At 38.4% G+C, this 25,262-nt stretch overlaps 1 protein-coding gene across 1 annotated transcript in view; it reads left to right on the top strand.

The window, feature by feature from the left end:
• The window catches only part of PTPN13 (protein tyrosine phosphatase non-receptor type 13), a 121,932-nt gene that overhangs the window by 57,794 nt on the left and 38,876 nt on the right, over positions 1–25,262 (top strand). The window contains exons 7-15 of the mRNA XM_057425311.1: positions 3,077–3,637; positions 13,280–13,375; positions 15,175–15,274; positions 21,696–21,915; positions 23,139–23,213; positions 23,322–23,496; positions 24,126–24,279; positions 24,433–24,571; positions 24,986–25,138. Of these exons, the coding sequence (XP_057281294.1) occupies positions 3,077–3,637; positions 13,280–13,375; positions 15,175–15,274; positions 21,696–21,915; positions 23,139–23,213; positions 23,322–23,496; positions 24,126–24,279; positions 24,433–24,571; positions 24,986–25,138 (1,673 nt within the window). The remainder of the gene's footprint in view (positions 1–3,076; positions 3,638–13,279; positions 13,376–15,174; positions 15,275–21,695; positions 21,916–23,138; positions 23,214–23,321; positions 23,497–24,125; positions 24,280–24,432; positions 24,572–24,985; positions 25,139–25,262) is intronic.

Below are 25,262 nucleotides of genomic sequence, written 5' to 3'. Positions count from 1 at the left end.
CCTCTGGCATTGTCTTTCATTGGCAGCTGGGCTCTTTCACTGCAGCTCTCACCAGCATGCCACAGATACATTTATGTCTCTGGGTGTGCTTAGGGTGAGGATTACCCACTGGTACTTAAAGTACGTTGTGGCTTTTTTCACTGGATATGATCCTGAAACAAGGTAACATTTCAACAATGCACAGACATTCAAATGATCTTTGAAGCAGGAATGTTCTTCTGAATCTTGACCAAGTATATATATATATGTGTATATATATATATATAGCAAGTAATCCTGAATTTGTAGCCTGCTACATTTGTAGTATTTTTTTTTCTTTTTAAAAATATGTGAAAAGAATGTGTAAAGGAGGTTGTCCTGGTGTTTTTTCTCTGCCTGAAATTATCTTTGAACTCTCATTATTAGGGAGGATTCTCAGAGCTGCTTTGGATTAGCATTTTTGTGACCATTTTAAGTACTGCAGTATTTTGGTTTTTATCTCTTGCAAAAGACTGGGTTAAAATCCTATTTAGGAATGCCTGTCCTTGATGTGCACGTGTGTGAATGTCAGTTACGTGTTTGCAGAATGGATATCATCCCACTGCTTTAGGTAGACACTGGGAATTTCACAGTGAATGGCTATTTTAAAAAGGCTTTTTTGTGTGAGTGAATATTATACGTAATTCAATGGCCTTATGAGGGATGTACGGACTAAGAACAAGATAATAACATAAGATTTACCTGACCACAAAGATAATTATGTTTGCTTGAGTTTAGGATTAAAGCCATATTTGTAAAATATGAAATGATGTGTCAGGTCCTTTCTGAAGATTAGTTCATTCTCATTAGCGAAGTGTTTAATTTTACTCTCTGTCATGGTTTAAAAGCAGACAGAGGGCTCGTTCACTCACTCCCCCCCTTCTTGCCCTCCCCCTACTCCTGGAGAGACGGAGAGGAGAATCGAAACGAATGCAACTCCCACGGGTTGAGATAAGAACAGTTTAGTAACTAAGGTATAACACAGATCACTACTGCTACCACCAATAATAATAATGATAAAAGAAACAAAGAGGAAAGAGAATACAACACCTCACCACCAGCCGGCTGATAACTTGCCCCCCCCAACCCAACCAAGCACCGACTGATACCTCCTCCAACCCTGCAGACTCCCTGCCCTTCTGGATCACTCCCAGTTACATCCTGGGCATGACGTGCTGTGGTATGGAATACCTCTTTGTCTAGCTTGGGTCAGGTGTCCTGTCTCTGCTTCCTCCTGGCTTGCCTTCCTCCCTGGCAGAGCATGAGGCTCACGAAGTCCTTGGCCAAACCAAAACATCATTGCTATCAGCTTTGTTCCCAAGTCAAAAGTCAAAACACAGCGCTGCACCAGCTACCAAGAAGGAGAAAAACGACTGCTACTGTTGAACCCAGGACACTCTCTTGGCTGGAACATGTGGAAACTGTGTAATTTCTTACAAGACACTTTTTAGACATTCTAAACCCTAACATTTTATGATCATATCTTTGTATGTTGTACAGTTATGAGCGTGCTTAGTGTTCTGTAAAACTCAATTTGAAAGGGTAATAGAGTGTAGATAAATATCATCCAGAGCCTACTGTGCAAGTGAGGTGGTTGATTTCAGTCAGCTTTGGAAGAGTAGCAGGCAGCATTATAGAGCCGTCTTTAAGAGTAGTAGATACAATGCAGTAATTTACTTAAAGCTTACAACTGCTTTCTTTTGTGAGGATGTCTTCAAGCCTGCTGCTTCTTAAAGACATACATGGTAATATCACAGTAGAGAGGAAGCTAGCTCTAAGAAAAGCATCACATGCCATGCTGGTGCCCCTGGGGTGAGCAGACATTGCTTAGGCAACCCATCATGGAATATTTTCAGTTGGGTTTTCTTATCAGGAGTGTAATTTTGAGGTCAGGATTGCCATATTAATGCAGTAGATTGAAAAGGTTAGACTTCATAGTAATTTTTGCAATGTACATGCTCAGGTGGAGTTATGAGTAATTAACTGCCTGTGTAATACCTACAGTAGACTTTGGATTTTCACAACTTTAATAATGCAGAAGCATTAAAAACTTTTGCTAACAGAAAGTAAGTAGCAGCCGGGTATTCTTTGATACTAGTTGTTCTCTGGGATGTTCCTCTTACGATGGTTGTAATCCTTTGATCTTAAGAACATGAAAGGTAAACTCATAGGTCATCTGTTAATAATAAGTTTGATTGTACTTACTGATGTTTGTAATTAGTTTTGTAAAATTGGGCTAATACTTTTGAGACACATATGCTCATCAAAACTTCTTGTCAAGATATTCTACAGAGAGCACATATTTCTTTATATTATTCCGCCTCTGATTAGTTTCTTTTATTTTGGAAATAATTTCACAGTAAAGGATTGGGAGAAGAGAGAGTGTTCATTAGTATTGACCAATCTATTTATTAATGAAACATGAAGTGTACAGGCTTGTAGAATCACTTTCGTCTTAGAAGCTTTGCTGGGTTTTGTTGTTTTCAGAGTATTCTTTATCTGGAGAGACTGTCATCACTAAAAAATAGTTATTAAAGAAAGATCCAAGATTTTTAGAATTCCTAACTATACAGTCATTCTTCTCTTACTACTGACATACTGCAGGGCATCTGTAAATCCGTAGAACAAACCTAGACTTGTCATTAAAAATTGTAGGTGGTGTCTTTGGGTGTGAGATGTGAGAGGAATGGCCAATTTCAGATTAATCATTAAACAGTACTTCTGGTGATAGTCCAGACTATTTTAAAAATAAAACTAATGAGAAAACAACTTTTAGTATCTATGTGAATATAATTTTTATGTAAATGCTGAATTATAGTAAGCCATAATTTCATTTGAGCACTTCACAAATAAAAGAAAGAAAATGCCTGTTAGCTATGAGGTAGTTTTTCTGTCTTTGTTGACTGAGGCAGCCCTTTAAATAGCCATCTCTATATTTTGCATGGCAAAATCAAGGCCAAAATATGTGCTCAATATAAACTTTAACAGGAAGTAACTTGTGTTGCACGCTTGTGTATTAAGTACAAAATTACATATATGAAATGTCTCCTTATTCCAGGAAAAACATTGGTGGTTGATGCAGCTGAAGGACACAAAACTCACTTCTCTCAACAGACCACGCTTAACAAAGGACTTAGCAAATCTATGGGATTTCTGTCTATTAGAGGAACCCAAGGCGAGGATGAGTTTTTCCAGGGCATTTCCACAGATTACAGCTCAGGGCAGGAAGATGTTTTCTGTCCTCATAGATGTAAAACCAGTGAGTTTGAAAAAAAAGGTCACTTTCATACAGATGTCACTCCCAAGCGGAAAGTATGGGCTTCCTCCACTGACTTGCTTTGCACAACTGACAAAGCAGCCGAGAGGAACCATGCTGGAGGCTCTCATGGGCACAGCTATCAATGTGAAGCATTTACAGTACGGACTTCTACTACCAGAAACAAGGAAGCAAGATACTCTGATGGGAGCATAGCACTGGATGTCTTCGGACAACAGAAAATGGACCAAATGCGCCATGTGCCTGAGACATCAACTTCTGCAGCAATATCAAGTGCCTTTGACAGGATAAGGGAGAGACAGAAGAAGTTGCAGCTTCTGAGAGAAGCTATGAATGTAGAAGGTCAGTGAAGCTTTTTGATTTTCTGAATATTCCTGTCATTAAACAAAGATTTCTCTTTATGATAAATCTGAGTTCTCATGTAGCAGCTCTTGAAACGACCAAGATTGTTGCTTCATCTTCTTTTTTTTTTGGTGAAGTGAAAGCATTAGAACATCTGTTGCCAAGGAGGATAAATGTGCTTGTCCTAATTGCTTTGCTAGTGAAAGTAGTTGATTTCTCTAAATCAGGCAGTATCAAGTTCATCAATTAAAATTAGAAAAAGAAAAAAAAGTTGGTAACAGCTAATTGTCAAGTAATTTTCCTTGAAGGAAGCCACTCATCTTCAGACATTAGAAATGGATTTATACCCCAGAGGAAAGGGAGAATTCAATCTCCAGATCACTCAGATTTTGCACTGTATACCTCTGGACTTAAGCCCTTAAATACAATTTTTTTTTTGACTCATGTTAATATCTTTACCTCAGTGGGAATACTTGACAACAAGTTAAATAAAAGAATGCGTGGCGGGAGGAGTCTTTGTTCTGTGGAGACTTTTAAAATGGTCTTAAGGAGAACCCTATAAGGGAAAGTGCATACTTACTTGCTTTGCAAATGTGATTTTCAGGGATTATAAATTTGTGAGAGTTGGGAAGAAATTGAGGGCAGAGTTGGATCCTGCTTATGATGGCCAGAATGCATAACTTGGTCATCTGAGGTATATGTGTTAGGAGAGGTGTATGAACAAAGCTAGCTCAGTCATTTGTTCAGGTGCATTCAAAATCCACACAGTTGAAAAGTTATGGCTGCCTGTCTGGTTTGTAACCCAGGTAACTGGGGAGAGTGGGGGGGGGAATCAAATCACTTTTCCCTTCTTTTCCTGCACTGTGGTGTAAACATCTAATTATTAGGGAGAGATGATGAAGCCTTTTGTCAAAGTTGAATTTCTGAAAATGCCTGTTCATTCCGCTAGTGGCCATCTCAGAAGACGCTTATAATTGCAGTTAGCATGGGAAGCAAATTCTTTCTCTCCTGTGCAGGAAGGCCTTGTGTTTCAGAAAGGAGTGTTATTGAAATACCATAGGCAGTTCAAAAAGCTACTGTGATTTCTGTACAAGTTGTACAGACAACAGCTGAAGGGGTTTTTGTGCTATCAAATTAGCATCTTCCTATGAGGGTTATGTTATAATGGGATGGAATGAACGTAGCTGTGGAGATACCATCGTTTATCTCAATAGACATTTACCATCTATCATTATCCACTGAGATGTCTGATGAGGTACAGGGAAGGTTGGTTGGTTTTTGGTTTAAGAGTCTGAAATTGAAGGGGACCAGGTCAAGTACTCGAGTCAGCTAGGATCTCTCGAGATAGGTAGCTGACAAAGTTTAGGAGGAGGCCACTCCCTGCACTAGGGAAGCTCAATAGCCTTGTTGTTCAGGAGTGCAGCTTTGTGCAGGTTTGTGTTGCACAACAGCAAAACCAAAAGCTTGATCAAAACCCAATGATGAAGCAAGAGCTTATCACTCTTATTATTGGGAGACGGCTGAAAATGTAATGTGTCTGTGCCTTGCAAACTCAGATAGTTCAGATATGTGAAACTACTTAATTCGTAAAGGGAATGGGTGAAAGTGTAGTCAAAGTAAACCTGGAACTGGAGGTTAATAGTCACAGGAGGTGAGTGACAAATCTCTATAGGGAAAATTGAGGCAATAGCTAATGACTCAGTGCCCATCCTACTGAATTTGGAGTCATTACGTGCTAGAAAAAAAATGAAGATACTTTCTCAACAGATAGGTAGGTTGCAGTGCTCTTGCTTCTCAGTTTTCTGCTCTCAACAGAGAAAGGAGGTATGTGTCACTCTTGAATTGAGGTTAGGAGTATGTGTTCTGTTGTTTTATTTTAGGCGCTTTTTTGTTGTTGTTTAAATGTTTTGGCCCAGAAACTACTTATAAATGTGACTTTTTAATGAGAAGCAGTTTAAAGGAGTATTTTAGCATGATGAATGGGTAGATGCGGCACTTAGGTATATTGTTTAGTGGTGGTCTTGGCAGTGCCGGGTTGATAGTTGGACTCAATGATCTTAAAGGCCTTTTCCAACCTAAGTAACTCTATGATTCTATGATTCTAATACTTTTTCAGTTAGGAGTTAGTTGCTGTTGTGTTTTACAGGGCTTGAGAAGCCTGACTGAAAGTATTCTATTTCACCTCAGTGAGCAGATTCACAAAAGCCTTAATACATAAAGTCTGCCAGACCTTTCCCTTTTTCTTTTCCTGTTTTGTTCCATATCTTTTACTATTCTTTATCTCACATCTTGTTTACAACAGACAAGTCCTGTGAGATCTTTCATAAAAAGAGTGTATTGCTTGTGAAATACACAAAAAATGAAAAATACCGTCCAAGCTTTTTGTGCTTTATTATTGTGTGTAATTTTCAAGCACTTGGTGGGTATTTCCAAATGTCAAGTGTTATCAAGTGTGTATGGAATTGCTCTTCTGATGTAAACCCAGCCTAGCTGACAGAGATGAACTATGTGGAAAGCTGAGGTAAAATGTCATCTATCTTGAGAAAGGTGGCATTTGTTTGGGCAGCACGTGACGGAAGGTTGTCTTACTGCCTATAGCTGGTAGTCACATAGCGGATAGGCAGGCAACAACTAGAAAGGGAGTGCAAAGAAGTCCACACGGAATGTCAGCAACTATTGCTCTTTCACTGTGTGGGGGACACCATGACCTCAAAGGAGAGGTATTGAAAGGAAAAACAGAAAAAGAGCATTTTTTTGAAAGCTTGTGTAGTCAAGATAAGGAATATTTTCAATTTGGTTGAGTCTAGGTCTAGGTTACAGTTAAGTCTACGTAAATTATAGTAAGCCTCTGCTTTTGACTATTTTTCAGTTTTTTAATTGTGAAGTGGTATTGGACTCTCTGTGGGTAAAACTTCCCTCCTCAAACTACAAAGGAACTTAAGTGACATGTGGCTTATTTCTTCTGTAACTTATTTTGGGTTAAACTGGCAAACTTTTTTGTTATTCATAAAACCTTAAGGAGTTGACTGTCTTGGAAAAAGAAAATGTTGTCATGACAGGCTCTACTCTGCCAGGCTTTCACTCAGAACACATTTTTATCATCCAAATTTTAAAGTCATGAAAAGTAGAGTTTATAGTGGAAGGAATGACAGAGCTTTAATTGTAGCTGTGCTGTAATAGAGTAGTTTGTAGTGAGCTGCAGATCTGAACTGCACTATAATCTACAGTTGGAACATCTCAGATTTAGCCTCACAAGCCTTCCAGAGGCAATGTCATTGCAAGTGTCTTGCTCATTTATATGTTTTCTCTTGTACAGTTTCAGGGTTGAGGTTGTTTATCTCCTGTATACTAAAGATGATTGTTTATGATTAGGTGCTGCTTAGCCAGATGGGAGAAGGGTGAAGGGAAAGAGACTGCTTTTTCACTTCAGGTGTAGCCAATTCTGAATACTGAGAACAGACTTGAAAAATATGTGTTAATCTTGCCAAGAGATGGGAGAGTAGGTTCTGTATCTCTGCTGTTATTGTTAGTTCTTGGTTTTGTTATGTCAGTTTTGTGAGCTAAGGCAGAATTATTTAGAGTTGTGAAGTTGTTAGGTGTTAAACCCAAGCAGTTTGTACCAGGAGAGCAGATTTTGGTTTTGTTGTTGTTTTGCAGCTTGGAAATTGCTGCTTGGCACCAACTGATAGTGTCCAGTTTCAGGGAGAAAATAATATTCTAGCTTTTACATTTTGCAAGCCTGCATTGCCACTCAGGAACATGAAAGAGTATCTGTTCTCCCTTGCTCCCAGCTTGCTTTGCCTTCTCACCCACAAAACTGATTGTATCTTCTGATAGTTATGAGGTATAAACATACTTTAGCTTTCATATCCAAGGCCAACTTCAAATGGCCCTGTAGTAAGGCACAAGGGTGAGAGATGGTAGCCTTGTATGTATCTCTCCCTTCTATTTGCTTAGGAAGATTTTGCCGTCCTTGTTTTGAGCGTGTGCATAATTTAAAGTGAGTTGGTTTATGTGTTACTTGAGTGAATGTGCATCCTTCTTTTTTTTATGTGCAGTTTTGCTTGCAAGGCTGCTGTAAATGAAATGCATGAGGGAGCAAGGTATAAATACTGCCATTGTCCTAGTAGTCTATAGGAGCACAAAACCAGTTAGGAGAGTAGTAATGTAGCTAGCTGTGGGTTAAATAGCAGACAGTGAGGAAAAAGAGAGGAGGATACCAGAAAGGCTGATCTTGTTGAAGCTTTGGAATGCTGAATCCAGGGGTGGGGGAATGGGGCTGGTTTGGGAATATTCTCAAGCCTTTGTTAAATGTTTTTGCAGTTGGGAACCATGTGAATCCCAGAGCCTCAAACTGGGCTTGTCTTTCTCTCTTCTTACCTTTGATTTTTTTTTCAGCAGAAAACCCAGATGATTGAGTACTTGTTTTGGTATTCTGTGTTTCTAGAGATGGGTTTCTACCTCCTAAGTCTTCTATGCCTGTCTCATAAAACAATGTTTTCTTTAGCTACCCTGAAGACCCATCTGGACTCTGTTTATAAAACTTCCATGCAACTGCATGCGTTTTAGGTGGGGTGTTATGGTTAGCGGTACTCTAAATGTCTGGATTTTAAAAGCTCTCTTAGTCTGAAGCTTCTGTTTCGAATAAGTGAAAATTTCTGCAGGTAATCAGGCAGCTGTTGGTAGTAAATTTATCCCAACAAATCAAGCCCCAGAGATTTTAATTTGGGATTTTTCTATAGACGTGCATTAAATGGGAGGTTGGATTTAGGGCAAAAGATGAATAGCTGAGTCACAAACTTATGTCTGTGAAGTCAGTGAATTGTGCATATATTTTTTCCTCCTGAATCATGTGTGCTCAGTTCATGTGTAGGCTAAGAAGAGGAAATGCGAGTCATCTACAGTAGTGTATCTGTTTGTATGTGAAAGCAAATTAAGACTCAGTTTACACATGTCTTAGGATCATTGTGCTGCAGTATGATTTAAATTCACTGATGGCAAAATAGATTCTCATGTAGTTGGTATGTCCGGTATGTTCAGTTAGAACAATGTTCAGAAGTTGTATTAATGAAGCTGAAGGGTAGAATAATGAACTAATACTATTTTAGGTAGAAAACTTTCAGTTAATTTTACTGAGACTACAGAAGTTGGCTTTTCAAGGAAAAAGAAAGAAATGTTTGTGGGATTTTTGTAAAACAAAAGTACTCTGACATCAGCCACTATTATTTTGTTCTGAATTACATAGTTTAACATGAGGTAGTAAAACAACTCTTACAATCCCATAATTGCCCAGCAAAGTGGTATCTGCTTTATTAAGCTTTCAGCAGCTCACACATTTTAGTATTACCAATTTTTAGTCAACATATTACATTAGGAGTTGGTCAAAACATTTAAATTAAAACAAACAACTAACTTTATTAGCCATACTTGCAGACTTTATCTGTGTCCATTTATGCACATTATCCTTGATGGCATAGTCCAGGAAAGAAGTGTGTCTAAGTACAACCCACTGAGTTCTTACTAGACCCTGGAGTTATTTTTAATGTTGCTGTTTTCCTTTCCAACCTAGCCCTGTAGGTGTGTGTTATCTGGAATTTTAGAAAGCTCTGTTTCTTCCTGTCACTCCGATCCTGCTGGACCCTTTGCATCAGATGTCTATTAGGATTTCTGGGGAGTCCCCTGGAGGGGTGGTGACTCAGGCTGCATGTACCATACAGATTTTTCACTTAGAATATGGGTAGTGGAAATCATGCAAGTTAAAATGAACCTGCCACCTTGGAAAACTGAATGGGTTTGCTTCCTTATGCACTTGTTGGATATGAATCTGTACCAGAGATTTATTCTGGATCTCTGCATTCTTCCTGTTAAACCTTTGCGGCCTTGCATAAAATAGTTTGAGTTTTCTCATAAGAAACGAGGAAAAATAAAACTAAATATGACTCTAACCTATTGGTTTAACACTTGTGAGAGCAGCAAGTCCCAGACTCACCTAAAGGGCAGTTAATGTGTTTTAAGTGGTATTACATTAACACTCTTGCAAAATACAGATGCCCACCAATAAACTTCAAAGAGCAAACAAGAGCTCCCTCTCTGTCCTGAAACTGTCTAATGCTGCCATCTTCTCTGTCCTTTTCCTTCTCTGTCCAGCCAGAAATAATTCTACCATAATGTGTATTTGAAAAGCTGTGTATCTAATGCGAGTCATGTGTTCAGGGTAATGAAATTCCAAGCTAAATGTGGTTCTCTGATTTCTGTTGAAGTTGGCTGAGAAGAGGCTTTCTGTAAATTACTTGTCTGGGCTTGCATGTCTTGCCTTGCGTAAATAGTGTGGTTTGTTATTTTATGCTGCATTAAGTGCCTGTAAGGTTGTGCTATGCTGGCTTTGATAGGGAATTTGAAAACTAGCAGTGCAGCACAGAGATTCTTTAAGTTGTAATGCTTTATTCATTTCTGCATTGTGGTGCTACCCTCAACTTATTAGTGCAAGTTTTATGTATTCTTTCTAGTTATGGACTCTTACAACATGCTTAAACTCAGGTTTGTTTTTCTGCTAAGGCATGAAATGACTTGTGTTCTGGTAAAAGACTGTAATCTTAAACACTGGAATGTTAAGAAGAGTAACTGGTAAAATAATTTTTGTGATAATGTGCTTGATGTTTCTAGTAGTCAAATCAATTCTGAAGTTTCTAGTCACCAACATCATAAATATGGGAGCTGTTTTACTGTTGTCTTTAGTGCTTATTAGTGTCACCTTTCAGATCCTTTTCTAAACAGGCTAGAAGTTTGTCCTCGTTTTTTAAATTTTTGTATGAAAAGCTTAACTTTAACTTGATCCCAGAATTGGGACTTTGTGACCTTTGGAAGTCAGTTCTTAATTAGATGTTTGGCTTGAGCATGATCCAAGTGCCTTCTCTGAAGTTAAATCCTAATATGATATGCTAGAATTGAGGAGAAATTGCTGGTAGAGGAGGTGGCATAAATTATTTCAATAATTTTGCAAACATTATAGAAACAGGAGTCTCAATATTTACAATTTAATTGAATGTTTGCAGGTCTGCAGTGGATATCCTGTCTGTGTCCTGGAAAAGAAAAGTTTGGGTAAAAGGGGGTGCTGCGCTGGGGCTATTTGTAGTGGATATACATAGATGTATACATAGAGCAGTTGAGAACTGGAAGGTGGTTGTTAAAGAGAAGAAGCCCCAGCATCAAACAGTTCCACATCTGTACACAGTTTACCTAAAATGAGCAAAGTGAAGAAAAATCTACAGGATTTACCCCAAACTTGAAGCTGTAGCTTCTTAATTGCCTTTAACTTTTGTCTCTAGGCTGAACAGGCTGATAGTCATTGATGCAGCCCTATTTGGAAAGGTTGTAAAATGCCTCCAGAAGATGAGAAGAATACCTTTGCTTGTGTTACTGGGATAAGTTGTATGGTCTTGCTTAGGGAGAAAGATGTGACAAGAAAGGAGGGTGGTCTCATCTCTGTCTCTACTTCTGAATGCTGGGAGAATAGGTTTAAACTTAGCTGGGCCTCATGTGGAGGTCTGTGAAAACACTGAGATAAGTAGTGATTGGGAATCTTGCTTTATATTTCTTGGCTCATGAACTTACCCCTTGGCCTACAGCAGGGTGCCAACTCCCACTAACAAGATGAGTCAGGAGAAGTCAAATACCCTGCAGAGTCAGGTACCATGCCACATACAAACATTTATTCTATGTTTTAAGTGCACATTTCTGTTTTGACATTTGACATGTTTTGTAAAATTTCATGTCTTGAAGAACCAGGATGGAGCCACAGTTTGTGTAAAATTCAGGAAGCACAGGCTGCTGACTGCATGGAAAAAATAAATCTGTTTAAAATCTTGTGTCATAATTTATTGTTCCCTCTCCATCCTCTTGCTTCAAAGTCAGTTTAGGAGCCTTAAAAAACCTACAGCTAATAAAACTACTGGGAAAGAAGAGATCTGTTTTCAGTTAAATGTTTCTGTACTGTAGCTCCAGTATCATGTTTGGATTGATGCCTCACTTGAAGGGCTGGGAGCATTTTAAAAATACATCTCCAAAAGCTACCCACTGAATTTGGTTTTTATTTCCCTTGTTAGGCAAGTAATTGCTAGATTGGCGGTAGATTTCTTTGTAGTAAAATCCAGGACAAAGAAAGCAGCCATTGTGAAAGACTGAAGGAACTCCACCCTCCACCACCACAACCACCACCACACCCCCTCCAGTGAATTCTCTTCATCTTGCTGTAGGTTGGTTTGCAAATGTGCAAACCATATTGCTAGTTTCTGAGAGTAATGTGAAATGTCCTTAAGATTAGTTGGAATTTATGCTGCTAAACTGTGCAGCTGGTATGGGCTGGCAGGAGTAGTTGGTTGATTGGTAACTTTGCTTACTTTTCCCAGGTTTCTTGAAGAATCTTGTATTTGGTGGGACAGTAGGGACCTGCATAACCCAAGTGAGTTGGTAGAAATGGGAGAAATGCTGTCTTTTAAGGAGGAAGGTTTCAGGAACAGTCCAAAACTAACATGAATTAGCTTGTTCTACTTCATTATGTTGTATCTTCTCATCCATTTTTCCTATTTGGAGTTTTCCCTGCTTCTGTAGGAGGTCTGAAAGACTAGTGCTGTTGACTACATGCCTGACCTCTGTCCTCTGACCTAATACATGCTATGGCACAGATTTAGCGTTCTTGCAGGATTTTTCACTGGGCATTCTGTTTTCTGAATGTGAGAAGCTGGAACATCTGATTTCCTTTTTTGCAGCATCCAGATGCATCACTCATATATTCCCTATTTTGCATTCTTACATTCTGTCTTCCTTGATGAAGTGATTTATAGTTGTCTTCAGCAGTTACATGTGTTTTCTCTCTATCATCAGTTTTGTTTTCAAAAACATTAACTGTAGTTGGACCAGAGGCAGCCTTCTCCTAATAGACACACCTGAATTTTTGTCTCAGACAGTGAAGCATTGGTAATCCCAAAGTGTGTGTGTTTTTTCATTTTGTTTTCTGCTATTACTCACTCTAGTTGGTTGGTTGGTTGGTTGGCTTGTGCACAGGAAAATTTTGGGAGATTCTTGCAAATGTCCAGTACATACTCCCTTCTGTAGAGTCCTTTGCTCCAGTATGTTATTTAAAGAATCCACTGAGGGTAGGAATTGAGACAGCTGTATTGACTTCTCATCACATGCATTTAGCTGTTCTGGCTAATTAAATATCCTGTAGGGGCTTATTAATTGATTGTTAATCATATTTTGTGCATGTTGCTTTCGACACGCAAGACGTGCACCAAGTGTTTGCATCAGTTTTGTTTGCAGGAGGGATTGTTTTTTCTGATGGATTTTGTTGGGGGTTTTTTAAATATTAGTTTTAACTTGGAATTGATGATGAAAGTGAATTTCAGAGGAGGTGCCTCTGTTAGGATAGCCAAGATAGGCCAGGCAGACCACAGAACCTCAGGTGATGGAGACAGAATGTGACTGCACAGCATCCACTGAGTGTTCCGCTTTCAGACTCCATAGCCACAGATGTTTTGCATTTAAAAATGTTTTGAAAAGATTTCAAAAACTTCAAATGTTAATTTGTGTTTGATTTTTGCATTAGAGCTGTTGCTCTCTTACTCTTCTTATTTAAACTTTCAGAGCCTTTGCGAAGGTACAAATCTTACCACAGTGATGTTTATAGTACTTCGAGTGAAAGTCCATCTGTTATTTCTTCAGAACCAGATTTCAGGCAAGGTAAGAACTATGGTTATAAAATAATAAATAAAAGCAAAGATCAAAACAAACAACAAAAATCCTAAAGAAAAAAGTTCAAGATGAAAAAGCAGATGCCAGAAGTATGATGTTAAATCTTTAGGAAGAAGCTTCAAAATTACCACTTATGCAAAGTTGTAAGATGATCTCGTGTAATTACAACATTGTGTACAGTTCAGCCTAGTTGGTAGTCTGTTCAGAAATGAGTTTGATATTTAGCGTTCTGGAAGGGGACTTGGTAGGAAAGGCTGGAAGTTGTCAACTTTTTCCTGGCGTGCTTGTTTTAAGTAACATGCTGTCTTCAGAAATGCAATAATGATCAAGTTGCTAATGTACAATAACAGTAAATTGCAAAAGCTTTATATGGGACATACATAGTTTATTTTTGTATCAGTGGGTTTTACTGTGAGGGTTAAATGGTTGATAATTTACAGGCTAAGGATTTCAGTGTAATGCAAAAGTAGCACATAGTACAGGCTGTATAGTAAATTTACTGGGAAATCAGTGGATTAGAAAAGCAAGAGAAAGTGTGAAGGGTTGTTTGCTGATAAATGGCAGGAAGGGTTTTCTTTACACAGTGGCAGCACAGCATGGAAGGAAATGCTTGAAGCATTTTTTGAAAGAAGTGCTAGAATAGTGAAAAGAAGTCAAGAGGAAAGCACAGTTAATGGAACAATCAGCTTTGCAGAATCATAAGTGATAGACACAAACCATTTGATGAAAATGAGGGAAGAAAGCAATATTTAGGAAGTTAAGAGTATATCTGCACCATATTCTGTATGCACAGAGTTCCAACCAACCTTCCTGGGTTACTCACTGCTCTCAACCTTATGTATCTTTGTACATCCTCCTACTTACTAAACCGGAAGTCTAAGGAGCAGTAATTAAGTAGCAAGGCTCCTGTAAAGCAATGTCCATCATCTAGATTACATTTATAACAGGCTGTTTGTGTTCTACTGCAAAGTCAACTTCTCCTAAGTTTATACAGGCAAGAGAGAGCTGCTTTCTGACTAATGGTAATAGTATTGTTGGACTTTGTGAAATGACTGTCAGAACCATTTCTGAATCACTGTGGCTGTAATGTGTCCTGTAAGAGCTCTCCTGCTAGCTCTGTTAATTGAAGGCACAGTGAGAGATGAAAGCGAAGTAGTCAGCAAAATCAGGCTCTTAAGCATAGGCTCAGGTGCTGCTACAGGAAGACATACTAACAATGAAGATAACAATTACAAAAAGAAGAACAGGGTAGTATATTGCCAAAAGAAGAAGAAGAAAAACCAAATGTATATTTATAAGGAGGAGTCAGATTCCAGGAGAAGCTCAGAACCTCAATGTATACATACATATATATATATATATATATATACTGGTTTCTGAACTCCGTTCTTGTGAATTGGATGTGTAATTGATGTCTCTGCCATATGTGTGTCTCCACTCATGGTTGACAAATAAATGTGTTACCCTTGAAAAGGTGTCTGTGCAGTTGTGTGGGGTTTTCCTTCAATTGTGGTTTCTTCTAGGCTTTCCTTAGTATTCTTCAAAGGACTTGTGTAGTGCAGCTATCTTTGATGAGGGAGACTGTAAGATCACGTGGACAACAGAAATTAACTTTATAACACTAGTTTGTCAAATACTGTAACGCTGTTGTGCTGAACACATGAATCTGATTCCTTTTAAGTAATCTAATATGACTGATAAATCCTTGATTTTTAGACAGGATTACTCTGTGTGTGTTGTGTTCCAGTTTATTAATTCAGCTATTAATTTGTCTTTTGGTTTGCTAGTGAGAAGAAATGAAGGTTTCAAGAGAGATGATGCCAGCAGTGCTTTGCCGGGTCCTGATGATATCTCCTCATCAAGTCAAGCTAATTCTCAGAGGGCAAGGTAAACCCTGTGGGAACAATATGTCTTGGAGTGCTTTGTCTTTATCAAAGAAAGTATTCTAAATCCACAAGCAAAATTTTTACTCCCATGCCAGCTTCTGTTTAAGGTTCAAAAATGGCATGTTGTTCTTGAAAGAAAATAGTATTTCATAAGTACATATTGAAGCCTGAAGTTAAAGTCTCATGATGCACAGTGGTATAGAGGTAGGTATACCAGTTAGGAGTACAAGTTCAGTTCCTGTATTTAATAGAGACTGGCTTGTACTCTATCAAGTTTTTGTACCTGTCAGAAGGTTTATGTTCAGCTTGGAAATATTTAAATAATTTTCTAAAAGTTTTGGAAAGAATATTCATACAGATTAATTTGCCATTTTTTCATTTAATAAGGAAATGGTAGCACGGTTATTTCTTTGAAATAAGCCAAAAGCCATACATTTGGTTGTGTGTTCTGGCAAACTCTTAGTTTATGTTGTTGTGTTTATATTTTTTTTTTTCTTTAATACCTTGGCACTGATTCAGTAACAATTCATGGGTTTTGAATATTTTTTTTTCTGTGCTATTTACTTGAATGTTACAGTTGTTGGGGTGTTTTTTTCAAGTGTTGTTCATCAATACTGATTTAAACAGTAGGTTCTGATTTGTACATAACCTTAATACAGCATCTTTGTACAACAGAAGCGTATCTTGACATATCTGTTAGGTTTTGAGAGTGGTTCCATTCTGGATGTTTGAGAATTTCTACTGACACTGACCTTTCGGATGGAAAATTTTTCATGTAGTCTCTGCCAGATGCTGAATCACCTTGGAATATTTTATCAAAGTAATTCAAATCATTTGGGGGGGGCGGGGGGAACAAACCCACACATGTTTTTCTTCTCTTCCCTCACCACATTACAACAACAGATCCTTCTCTCAGCAGCTTTTTGCTTTGCTTGGGGTAGATCAGAAGAAAGTTTGCTGCTGTGCTCAGTATTTTAGAATATTTTTATGGGTTTGGCATAAGTTGAGTGGGAATCCTGCTCTAGCCTATTAAAGAAGCTTAGAGATGTCCGAAGATTGAAACTGTTGCAGGTGATGAGGCAAGGCTGTCAAAAGTGTCCATTGTGTTCATTTAACATATAGGGTTATGTGCAGTGAGTAGGGCTTAGTGCCATGCATTGAACACAGAGATGAAAATAAAATAACATCTGCTTCTTGCACTATGTTGTGTGCTTTAAATGGATATGGGTCTCGGGTGAGCTGTATCTGAGTGCAGATGAACAAGAGAGCAGTTACTTGGAAATCTTACAGCTTTTGGTGACCTGCTGAGCAGCAGCATTGGTTTTATTACTACTTGCACTTTGCCTGAAAAACGCAGTCCTCTAGAAATGTACACATTGGTATTTCCTACAGGGGAGAAGTATTTAAGCATTACTTACCTGGGTCAGCACTGCTTTATTGGCAGGAATATGGTATGTATTCACGTAATAGCATATATGATGGACTGCAGTGTCCAAGCAGTGTTAGAAATCCAGCCTTGCTCAATGTAAGAGGATTTTGGCTAGTATCTGAGTATTTAAGGTGAATTTTGAAGGACTTAGGTTGCAGGTTTATTTTCCATGGAACCCTGTCAGAGATGTAAATTTCAGCTTCCCAATTAATGCTGTCTTAGCACCACACTAAAATGGTAAAGTAGGCTATTACTACTGTGTGTACAGAATGAGCATGCAGCTATCTTAACTTACTTGCCTTTATTTCTTTTGCTGAATACTGCTAAGTCAAACTTCATTCTTGTTTGACTTAAACCCAGAAAAGTTGCCAATTCAACACTGTAGCTATGCTTCAAAATAAAACAGCAATAATTTGCGGATGCTGATAGAGAACTTCTGTTCCGTTTACAAAACATTTCAGAAACAGAAAGTAGTATGTGGTATTTGAATGAGTTACATTGTTTTAAGTTGTTTATTATGCAGGTGAAAATGTCTTGGTAAAACAGTACATACTTTCTCACGGTTTGTTTTACCTTATACTGCTCCGTTAAGACTGGCACCTTTAGTGGACGTAATCTGTATGTGTGAAATCTAGAAGGAAAATACTGGTTTGTAAGCGCAGCATAGACTCGCCTGTTGTGCTTAGCAATGAAATGACTTTTACATGTACACAGCTATGCAGTCTTACTTCAAGGCTTAGTATTTTACTGAGTCTCCTGTTTCTGCTGGCCTCCTCCCTGTCCCTTTGTGAAAAGATGCAATTCTGTACCTACACAAAAATGCCATGTTAGGCTACCACACATAGTTCTTCAATGGCTTTCATAGAATCACAGAATCAATTATTCCTCCATTTTCATAAGGTGAAAAAGCTTTTATTTATTTTTTCTTTAAATCAAAGTACCAGACTAATAAATATATCCAAGACAAAAAATGAGGCTGAACTCCTAAAAGCTAGTTTTACAAGCTTTTTTTTTTTTTCTCAATAGACCTATTGAGAAACAGGAAAGCAGCCATGAACAGAATTTGGTCCTAAATAATACTTACATAATATCTGTTCATTATGTGAAATGAATAGTGCGTGTGTGCTCTGTCTTTCTGTAACAGCTGTTAAAACTTCCCAGTGCTAACAAGTGAAAAAAAGGAATACCATCAAGGATGGTAGCTAGTTAAGCAGGGAGATTTCTAAGAAAGTAACAGAGGGGTTGGAACTAGATGATCATAAGGTCCTTTCCAACCCTAACTATTCTATGATTCTATGATTTTTATCCAGAACATTGAATGTTGCTGCTTTAAAATGTCTGGTGTTGCAGATGACCATGGCTTTTGTAAGTTTAGAAACATGAGCTCTCAAAGTAAAACTTTTGATAACAGTTCGAAGGAGCATAGTCTCAGTTTACATTTTTTGGCTGGTTGGTTGATTTCAGGGTTTGGGGAAGTTTATGCAACTTGATCCATTACTTGAATTCCACCAGCACTTGGGAGCATGTTTCAGTGCTTTTTTCTGTGTTCAGAGATACCATCTGTACTTCAGTACATATTAAATTTACTGCTTCTGTGGCATGTCCTTAGAGACAGTCTACTTAATTATCCACAGAATTATCCGTGTAAACCTGAGTTGTAAATCAAATAGGGGGATTTGGATTTGACAGAGTCTGCTACCAATGATAAAAAAACCACCAACCCAAAACCAAACAAAAACTAGACAGTGAAGTTGTTCAGAGTTATCAATGAGCATGATTTGTGCTATTTCGGTGGGCTGGCCTGCTCTTAAACTAGCGGAAGCAACAGGCTTTTCAGTAGAACTCTCAGCGTATACTCAAACCCTTCTCATGTTCTGTGACTGTTGTTATCCTTTAAACTTCTTAGAACGCTTTCCTCATGGCAATGGATACTTGTGTCTGTGTGTGTTTCCTCTTTGCTTCTTGTATTCCTTATTTCCCCTTCCTCCGCACCCCCCTTTTTTTTTTTTTTTGTTCTTTTCTTCCTTTACTATTTCTTCCTTTTTCTCTCTAGGAGCAGCAGCTGACATGGAGCTCTTCCTTCTGTTGCCTTTTCCTTCCACTAGATTTCATTTCCGTATTGTTCCTACCTTACCAAAAGGCACCTGTCTTGCTCAATCTGTTCCTGACCTTTCCACTGCACTTACCATTAGAGAATGTCTACCTGCTTCCCTTCTTCCAACTTTCTTCTCTGATCCAATACTTGGTAAGTACAGTAGGTGAGGAGTTAATTCACTTATCTCTCTTATAGGAGTCAGCCTTCCAGGTGATTGCTCAGGATAATAAGTAACTCTGAAATTCTGGTTTGCAATCGGACGTTGATAAAAATACATAGTAGCAGCCAAGTACTTGTCTGATGAAGTACCATAGGAAGCTCACATTTATGATCTTGACTGTTAGGAATGTAATTTGGACATCTGTTTTTGTTGGAGTAGTAATACTTGCATATTTTGAGCTTCACAGAAGAGATCTGTCAACAATATCTCCTCTCTTGTAGAATGAGAGATGCGTTCCTTGTCTTGGAATCTGGAGAGTGGATCATGCTGATGCCTTGCATAGAAAATTGACAATCTGACCCAGCCATAGTTAGTTTTACTTACCCAGGATGCTGAAGTGTCCTGATTTCTGGTTGGTGACATTGACTATGTACTAGGTTAGGAAAATTTTCAAACCATTTGGGTTTTGAGCTTCTTCCCTGGAAACACCATACCCACCACAATTTGCAGAGAAACTAATAAATATCAACAAAGATGATAAACCAACATAGTGTTACTGCTTTACACAGTAACTTTTGATTGCTCCTACTGCACTGAGCTGTATGTTGTTAAAAAGGCAAGGGGTTTTTTTTCTGCAGTAGGGGTTTTCACATTAGCAAATATTTTCAGATGCAGCCAGTTGCAACATGTCTATCTTTTTCATATCATCTTTGGAAGTTCATAGATATTTATGTTCAGAAAGTGTTTGGTTTTGTTTTATTTTAGAGCCCATCCTTAGGCCTTGATCTGAAATGTGCTTATGGGTGTATTTAACTTAGTTCATTGTGGATATTCCCACATATGTCAATCTTAATAAGCTTCCTCTTGGTGAAAAGCTAAGCATGTGCACAAGTCTTTGCAGGTCTGAGGCCTTTTCTTATTACTTTGTCCTTTTAGGTGCACATTATTAAGTCTGCTGCAGAAAAGAACAGAGAAGGGAGAAAGGAATCCACGCTTTGAAAGCGCTGCATAATGGAAAGGATAATGGGCTTACATTAATACATTTTTCTGTAACTACTCTGAACTTCCCAGATATTTCCTTAGAACTTCAACACTGTTTTGCTCAGTTTGTGGTGCAGTAGTGGCACTTTATTGTTTGGACTCCCATGATAATGTAACTCTTCTTATTTTAGTGCTGGGTTTGTATGCTAACCAATGAAACTTTAGCATAAAAAAATGTAAGAGATTGCAGTGCACTGTTCACACTGTTGGCATTCATTAGAAATTTTGCCATAAAAAGATGAAAAAATAAATCATGTCTACCATTTAGCATAGACAACTAATGTCTAGACAGGTGCATTTTTCTCTTAGTTTATTAACTAATTTGTTATTCACCAAACATATCTTTAGGTCTTTTAAAAGGTAGTTACATAAATATAATGTCTTTAAAAGTCTGTAGATTCTTTTACTGTGAAGGACTGTATGTCAGTGTCAGCGCAGGACTTGCTCTGCATTTATCTGTATTCTTCAGTGCAACGTTATGCAGGCTTCAAATAACCCTTCTTTACTCTTTCATGTTTTTCATTACTCCAGTGTACCATAGAATCATAGAATAGTTAGGGCTGGAAAGGACCTTAAGATAATCTATTTCCAAACCCCTTGCCACGGGCAGGGACACCATCCACTAAACCATGTCACCCAAGGTTCTGTCCAACCTGGCTTTGAACACTGCCAGGGATGGAGCATTCATAACTTCCCTGGGCAACCCATTCCACTGCCTCACCACCCTTACAGTAAAGAACTTCCTCCTTATATCCAAAATATATACCATCTAAACTAACACTTAGCTTAGAATTGCTGGAAGTGTTTTTTTGTGGATGGAAGTCTTGTTAGTTTCCCCTGTCCATTTATGTTTAAAAATTGCCTATGTATAGTTATGTTAACAGAAAGAGAACATTGTTTTGACTTGTTTTAGGATTTCTAAAACAAGTTGGTTGGTTTATATTTAGCTTGGGGTTTAAAGGTGTTTTTCTGTAAGAGTGGAACAGAAGAAGGGGAAGTTAGCTTCATTTTTCTTGGACTTCTTCACATTTCCTAACCTCCTGATTCTCAAATAAAAAAAATGCCTTTTGTTCATCAAAAATGGGACATGGATTTCTTTCCTTCCACAGAGAATAAAATTGGCAGACATTTGGGATACATACCTGCTCAGCAAAGAACTGGAGAATAGATTGCTGTGGTTTTCAGACATAGTGAAAATCAGGGAATAAATAACAGTTCTGTGCAAAGAGTTTGTAAAGAATTGCTACAGAGAAAGTGATTAGAGAAATACTTACTTATATAAAGTACACTTACTTTTTTTCTTTAACAGCATGCTTTTGAGCATGCCTTTTTCACAGTCCCTGCTTGAACCGAGGAATTAAGAGATTTTTCAAAGCATTAATTATTTTTCTTCCTCCTGTTCAGTGGGTTTGTACGGATTCACTGGCTTTGTAATGTCAAGTATTTTTTAGGCTGCAGCTGAGCCTTTACTTTTGTATGAATAAATGACAAGCAGCTGTAGAAATTTGGCAAGTTTGCTCATTTTCTGTATTGGTGGATTACCATAGAGTGCTGACCTCCTGGCTGCTAAGTGTTCTATTTAATGATGTATTTGATAACTAGTTTTTGTGTTCTGGGTTTCTACTTAAGGGCTTAAAGCGACAGAGTATTTTAGGCCTACCTACTAATGTCTTTTATCCCCTCTGACTATACCATAGGCAACATGACGCACCATTTGAAGGCAGTCTAGTAAGTCAAGAAGTGATGCTTAAGCATCAGGAAGAAGAAATGATGCAACTGCAAGCTAGAATGGCTCTCAGGCAGTCCCGACCTAACCTCTACCCAGGAGATGCAATTAGGTCCTCCATGCTTGACATCACCAGAGATCCACTGAGAGAAATAGCCCTGGAAACAGCCATGACACAAAGGAAACTGAGGGTAATGCCCTGATCTCAGATGAACTCTTATTTGCATTGAAACAGAGCAGTATCTTGAAAACTTAATATGTAGGATTCATAGATTAGGTCCTGTAACAGTCATCAGCAGATTAAATACTAGGTGTCTGGTGTTGCCCTGATAGGAAAGACCTACTGTCACAGGGTAAAATTCTGAGGTTTTGTGGCATTAGTGGCTACATAGCCTAAAGCAGTATCTGGAGATGATAGAACAGATAGCAAGCCTTGACAAAAGATTGCACTGATTAAACAAGTGGCATCCTAGCAAAGGTAAGGTGTAGTTTTCTCCTGTATTCTGTGGTGTTTTCAACCACTTCAGTTTGCATTTATTTCTCTTTGTGGAATGTGGATGTATCCCACCAGCATTAAAAGTTATTAAATGAGCAAGTTGGAAAGGTACAGAAAAGCAGAAAGGATTCATTTGGCCTTTGGGTTTACCCTGAATCACCATGCAAACTCCCCTTTCCAAGCTGTTTTGGTATGTGGATGCAATACAAGATTACAGAGAAAGAAGGAGACAGAGGTACAGGTAAATACAGTGGCTGGTGTTTAGACAAGGTGATGAATGATGCCCTCTGCTGCTGCTTTTAGTGAATTGGATTTATTTATTTATTTATTTTTTTAAGGATGGGAAACCTTGAAAGAACTCAGGTCTTGTTCATTTAACAGTTTGGATAGGTAACCTCCTGTAATTTACAGGGTGAATTAGTAGGATGTTTGTCTACAAGCAGACAGAAATTTCCCAGGATCTCTACTTGAACCCAGCAGGTGGAATTAGGCTGAAATGTTTCAGCCTTCAGGAGATGAGACTTGTGTGTCACAGAGACTTGTTAAGGATGTCAGTGAAGAAAACCTTAGTAATGTCAGGCAATTGCTTACTGAGATAAGCCCAGATGGTCCCAATATGCAACCCCACACCCTGTATTTTAAAGAATGACTAATAATATTACAGTATCACCTTTTGCCCAGCAGAGGAAAGAGCATATGCAGAGTAATAATGTCACTAACACTGTAGCTTGCCCGTGATACCTGGCACACATGCTGGCAAGATGAGTTTTGTTACATACCGGCTCATGGGAGGAATTCAGCACAATTTCCTAGTTTCAGTCTTCGGTACCTCTTTGGCATTTGCAGGGCGGAAGTTACCTGTGCCTCAGTCTGTTGTTCCAGCCACACAGTGTTGACTCATACTCTTGTGATTTGCAGAATTTCTTTGGCCCTGAGTTTGTGAAAATGACGATTGAGCCATTCATCTCCTTGGATCTGCCAAAGTCGATCTTGGTAAGGAAGGGGCTATTCAGCAATCAGTGACAGGGGAAGTACATTAAACCAAAAAATGTGCTTTTGTCACAATTGCGAATGTTGTATTTTTTGTTTCACAAAATGCAGACTAAGAAAGGGAAGACTGATGACACTAGGCGAAAAGTAAATGTGATGCTTCTAAGTGGGCAGAAGCTGGAGCTGACCTGTGATACCAAAACAATATGTAAAGATGTCTTTGATATGGTGGTTGCCCATATTGGCTTGGTGGAGCATCACTTTTTTGGGTTGGCTACTTTAAGAGGTAAGAAAAATGATTTCATGTAATTGACAGGTACAAAGAATAATTGGCTACATGGTGTTGAGAAGATAAGCAGAAACTCTCTGGCATCTACAAAGTGTCTACTTTGAGTTATATTCTGTTGCATTGAGGCAAAATACATTCCTCAAAGAACACCTTTGCACTATAAAATTCTATGTTTGTCAAAGTTATGGCAGCTCATCTTGAGCAGCCTGTTTCCTGTGGTTGCTAGTTTTCTTCCCTGCTGCTTGTTGCCCTCACTCTGACTAGTACCTCTCAGAGGACATGAATGGGTTTTGGGTTCTGTTAATACACCACAGGCATTGCTGAAGCCTCTTATGGAGGCAGACCCATTGGAAGGCATAGGAGGGGCCTAGTATAGATGGAGTTGCCTTATATAAAAAGAACTTGCTCCTGAGCAATTTAGTTTTTTGCTATTAGAAGAGACTAGAATGTTGGATTTTCTATGGGATAAGAAATGTTAGAATTTTAAAGAACCCCTAGCTCCTATTTTGTAGCTATCATGGAAGATAATTTTTATATACAGAATAATACAGATTTATAATATGATAATGTATTATATTATTTATATAGTTTTATATCCATATGCTTCCCTTTAACATTCATGGCAGACAATGAATTTTTCTTCGTTGATCCTGATATAAAGCTAAGTAAAGTAGCTCCTGAAGGATGGAAAGAAGAACCAAAGAAAAAGAACAAGCCCCCTGTTAACTTCACTCTGTTTTTTCGCATAAAGTTTTTTGTGGATGATGTCAGTCTTATACAGTGAGTATATGAATATATTTTTTAACCCTTTAAGCTCTGAATTTACGGATAGAAATTGGATAGTAATCAAATACTGAAAACCTGCTGTAACAGGAAGAGTACCAAAGATGATATTGGAGTTTTAGTGGTTTTTGGTTTGTTTTCCTATTCCAGGCATACACTGACCTGTCACCAGTATTATCTGCAGTTGCGGAAGGATATTCTGGAAGACCGGATGCACTGTGATGATGAGACAGCCTTATTATTAGCATCCCTAGCTCTCCAAGCTGAGTATGGAGATTACCAGGCTGAGGTACACCATCAATTTCACGTTGGAGAAACTATGTTCTTGCTGCATAATTAACGAATAGCCTGTGAGCTGCCACAGCTTGGGCCTGGACTAGAAGCTCAGCTGATATGCTGTTGGCTATTTTTGCTGTGGGCAAGGTTTTTTTTCATAGTCTAATAACACAGGGCTGTTGCAGAATCTGTTTCAAGATCTGGATGTTAAATCCTTTATTTTAAGTGGAAGTAAAGAAGGGCTTGAATAGGAAGAAACCATATGTGAAATAAAGGTCTGAGTCAGGGTTAGGATTCTTACTCGGAAGCATGTGGTTCTCCAGTTGATTTTTAGTGTATGATTCCCTGTAACATGAGTGTTCATGCTTCATTTGTGCATATAGAGCAGTATATGGAGTTGCTGCCACATAAATATTTTGTCTTGTAGGTGCATGGCATGTCCTATTTCAGACTAGAGCACTATGTCCCGGCTAGAGTGATGGAGAAACTAGATCTGTCCTACATCAAGGAAGAGCTGCCAAAATTGCATAGCAGTTACGTGGGTGCATCTGAAAAAGAGACAGAGTTAGAATTTTTGAAGGTAAGTGGGCAGCAGTTTGCTTCCTTAATCTATGATTTAAGAAATTCATTGAGGGGAATATGGGTGTGTGGACTTCAACCAAAAGCACAAGAAAACTGCTCAAGTTCTGATTAACAGAAAAGAT

Source organism: Pezoporus wallicus, unplaced genomic scaffold, assembly GCF_028554395.1.
Source record: "Pezoporus wallicus isolate ANWC-B61680 ecotype Strahan unplaced genomic scaffold, APGP_CSIRO_Pwel_v1 contig_7853, whole genome shotgun sequence".
In the NCBI taxonomy this organism is placed as follows: domain Eukaryota; kingdom Metazoa; phylum Chordata; class Aves; order Psittaciformes; family Psittacidae; genus Pezoporus; species Pezoporus wallicus.
This window is presented reverse-complemented; position numbering and strand designations above follow the sequence as displayed.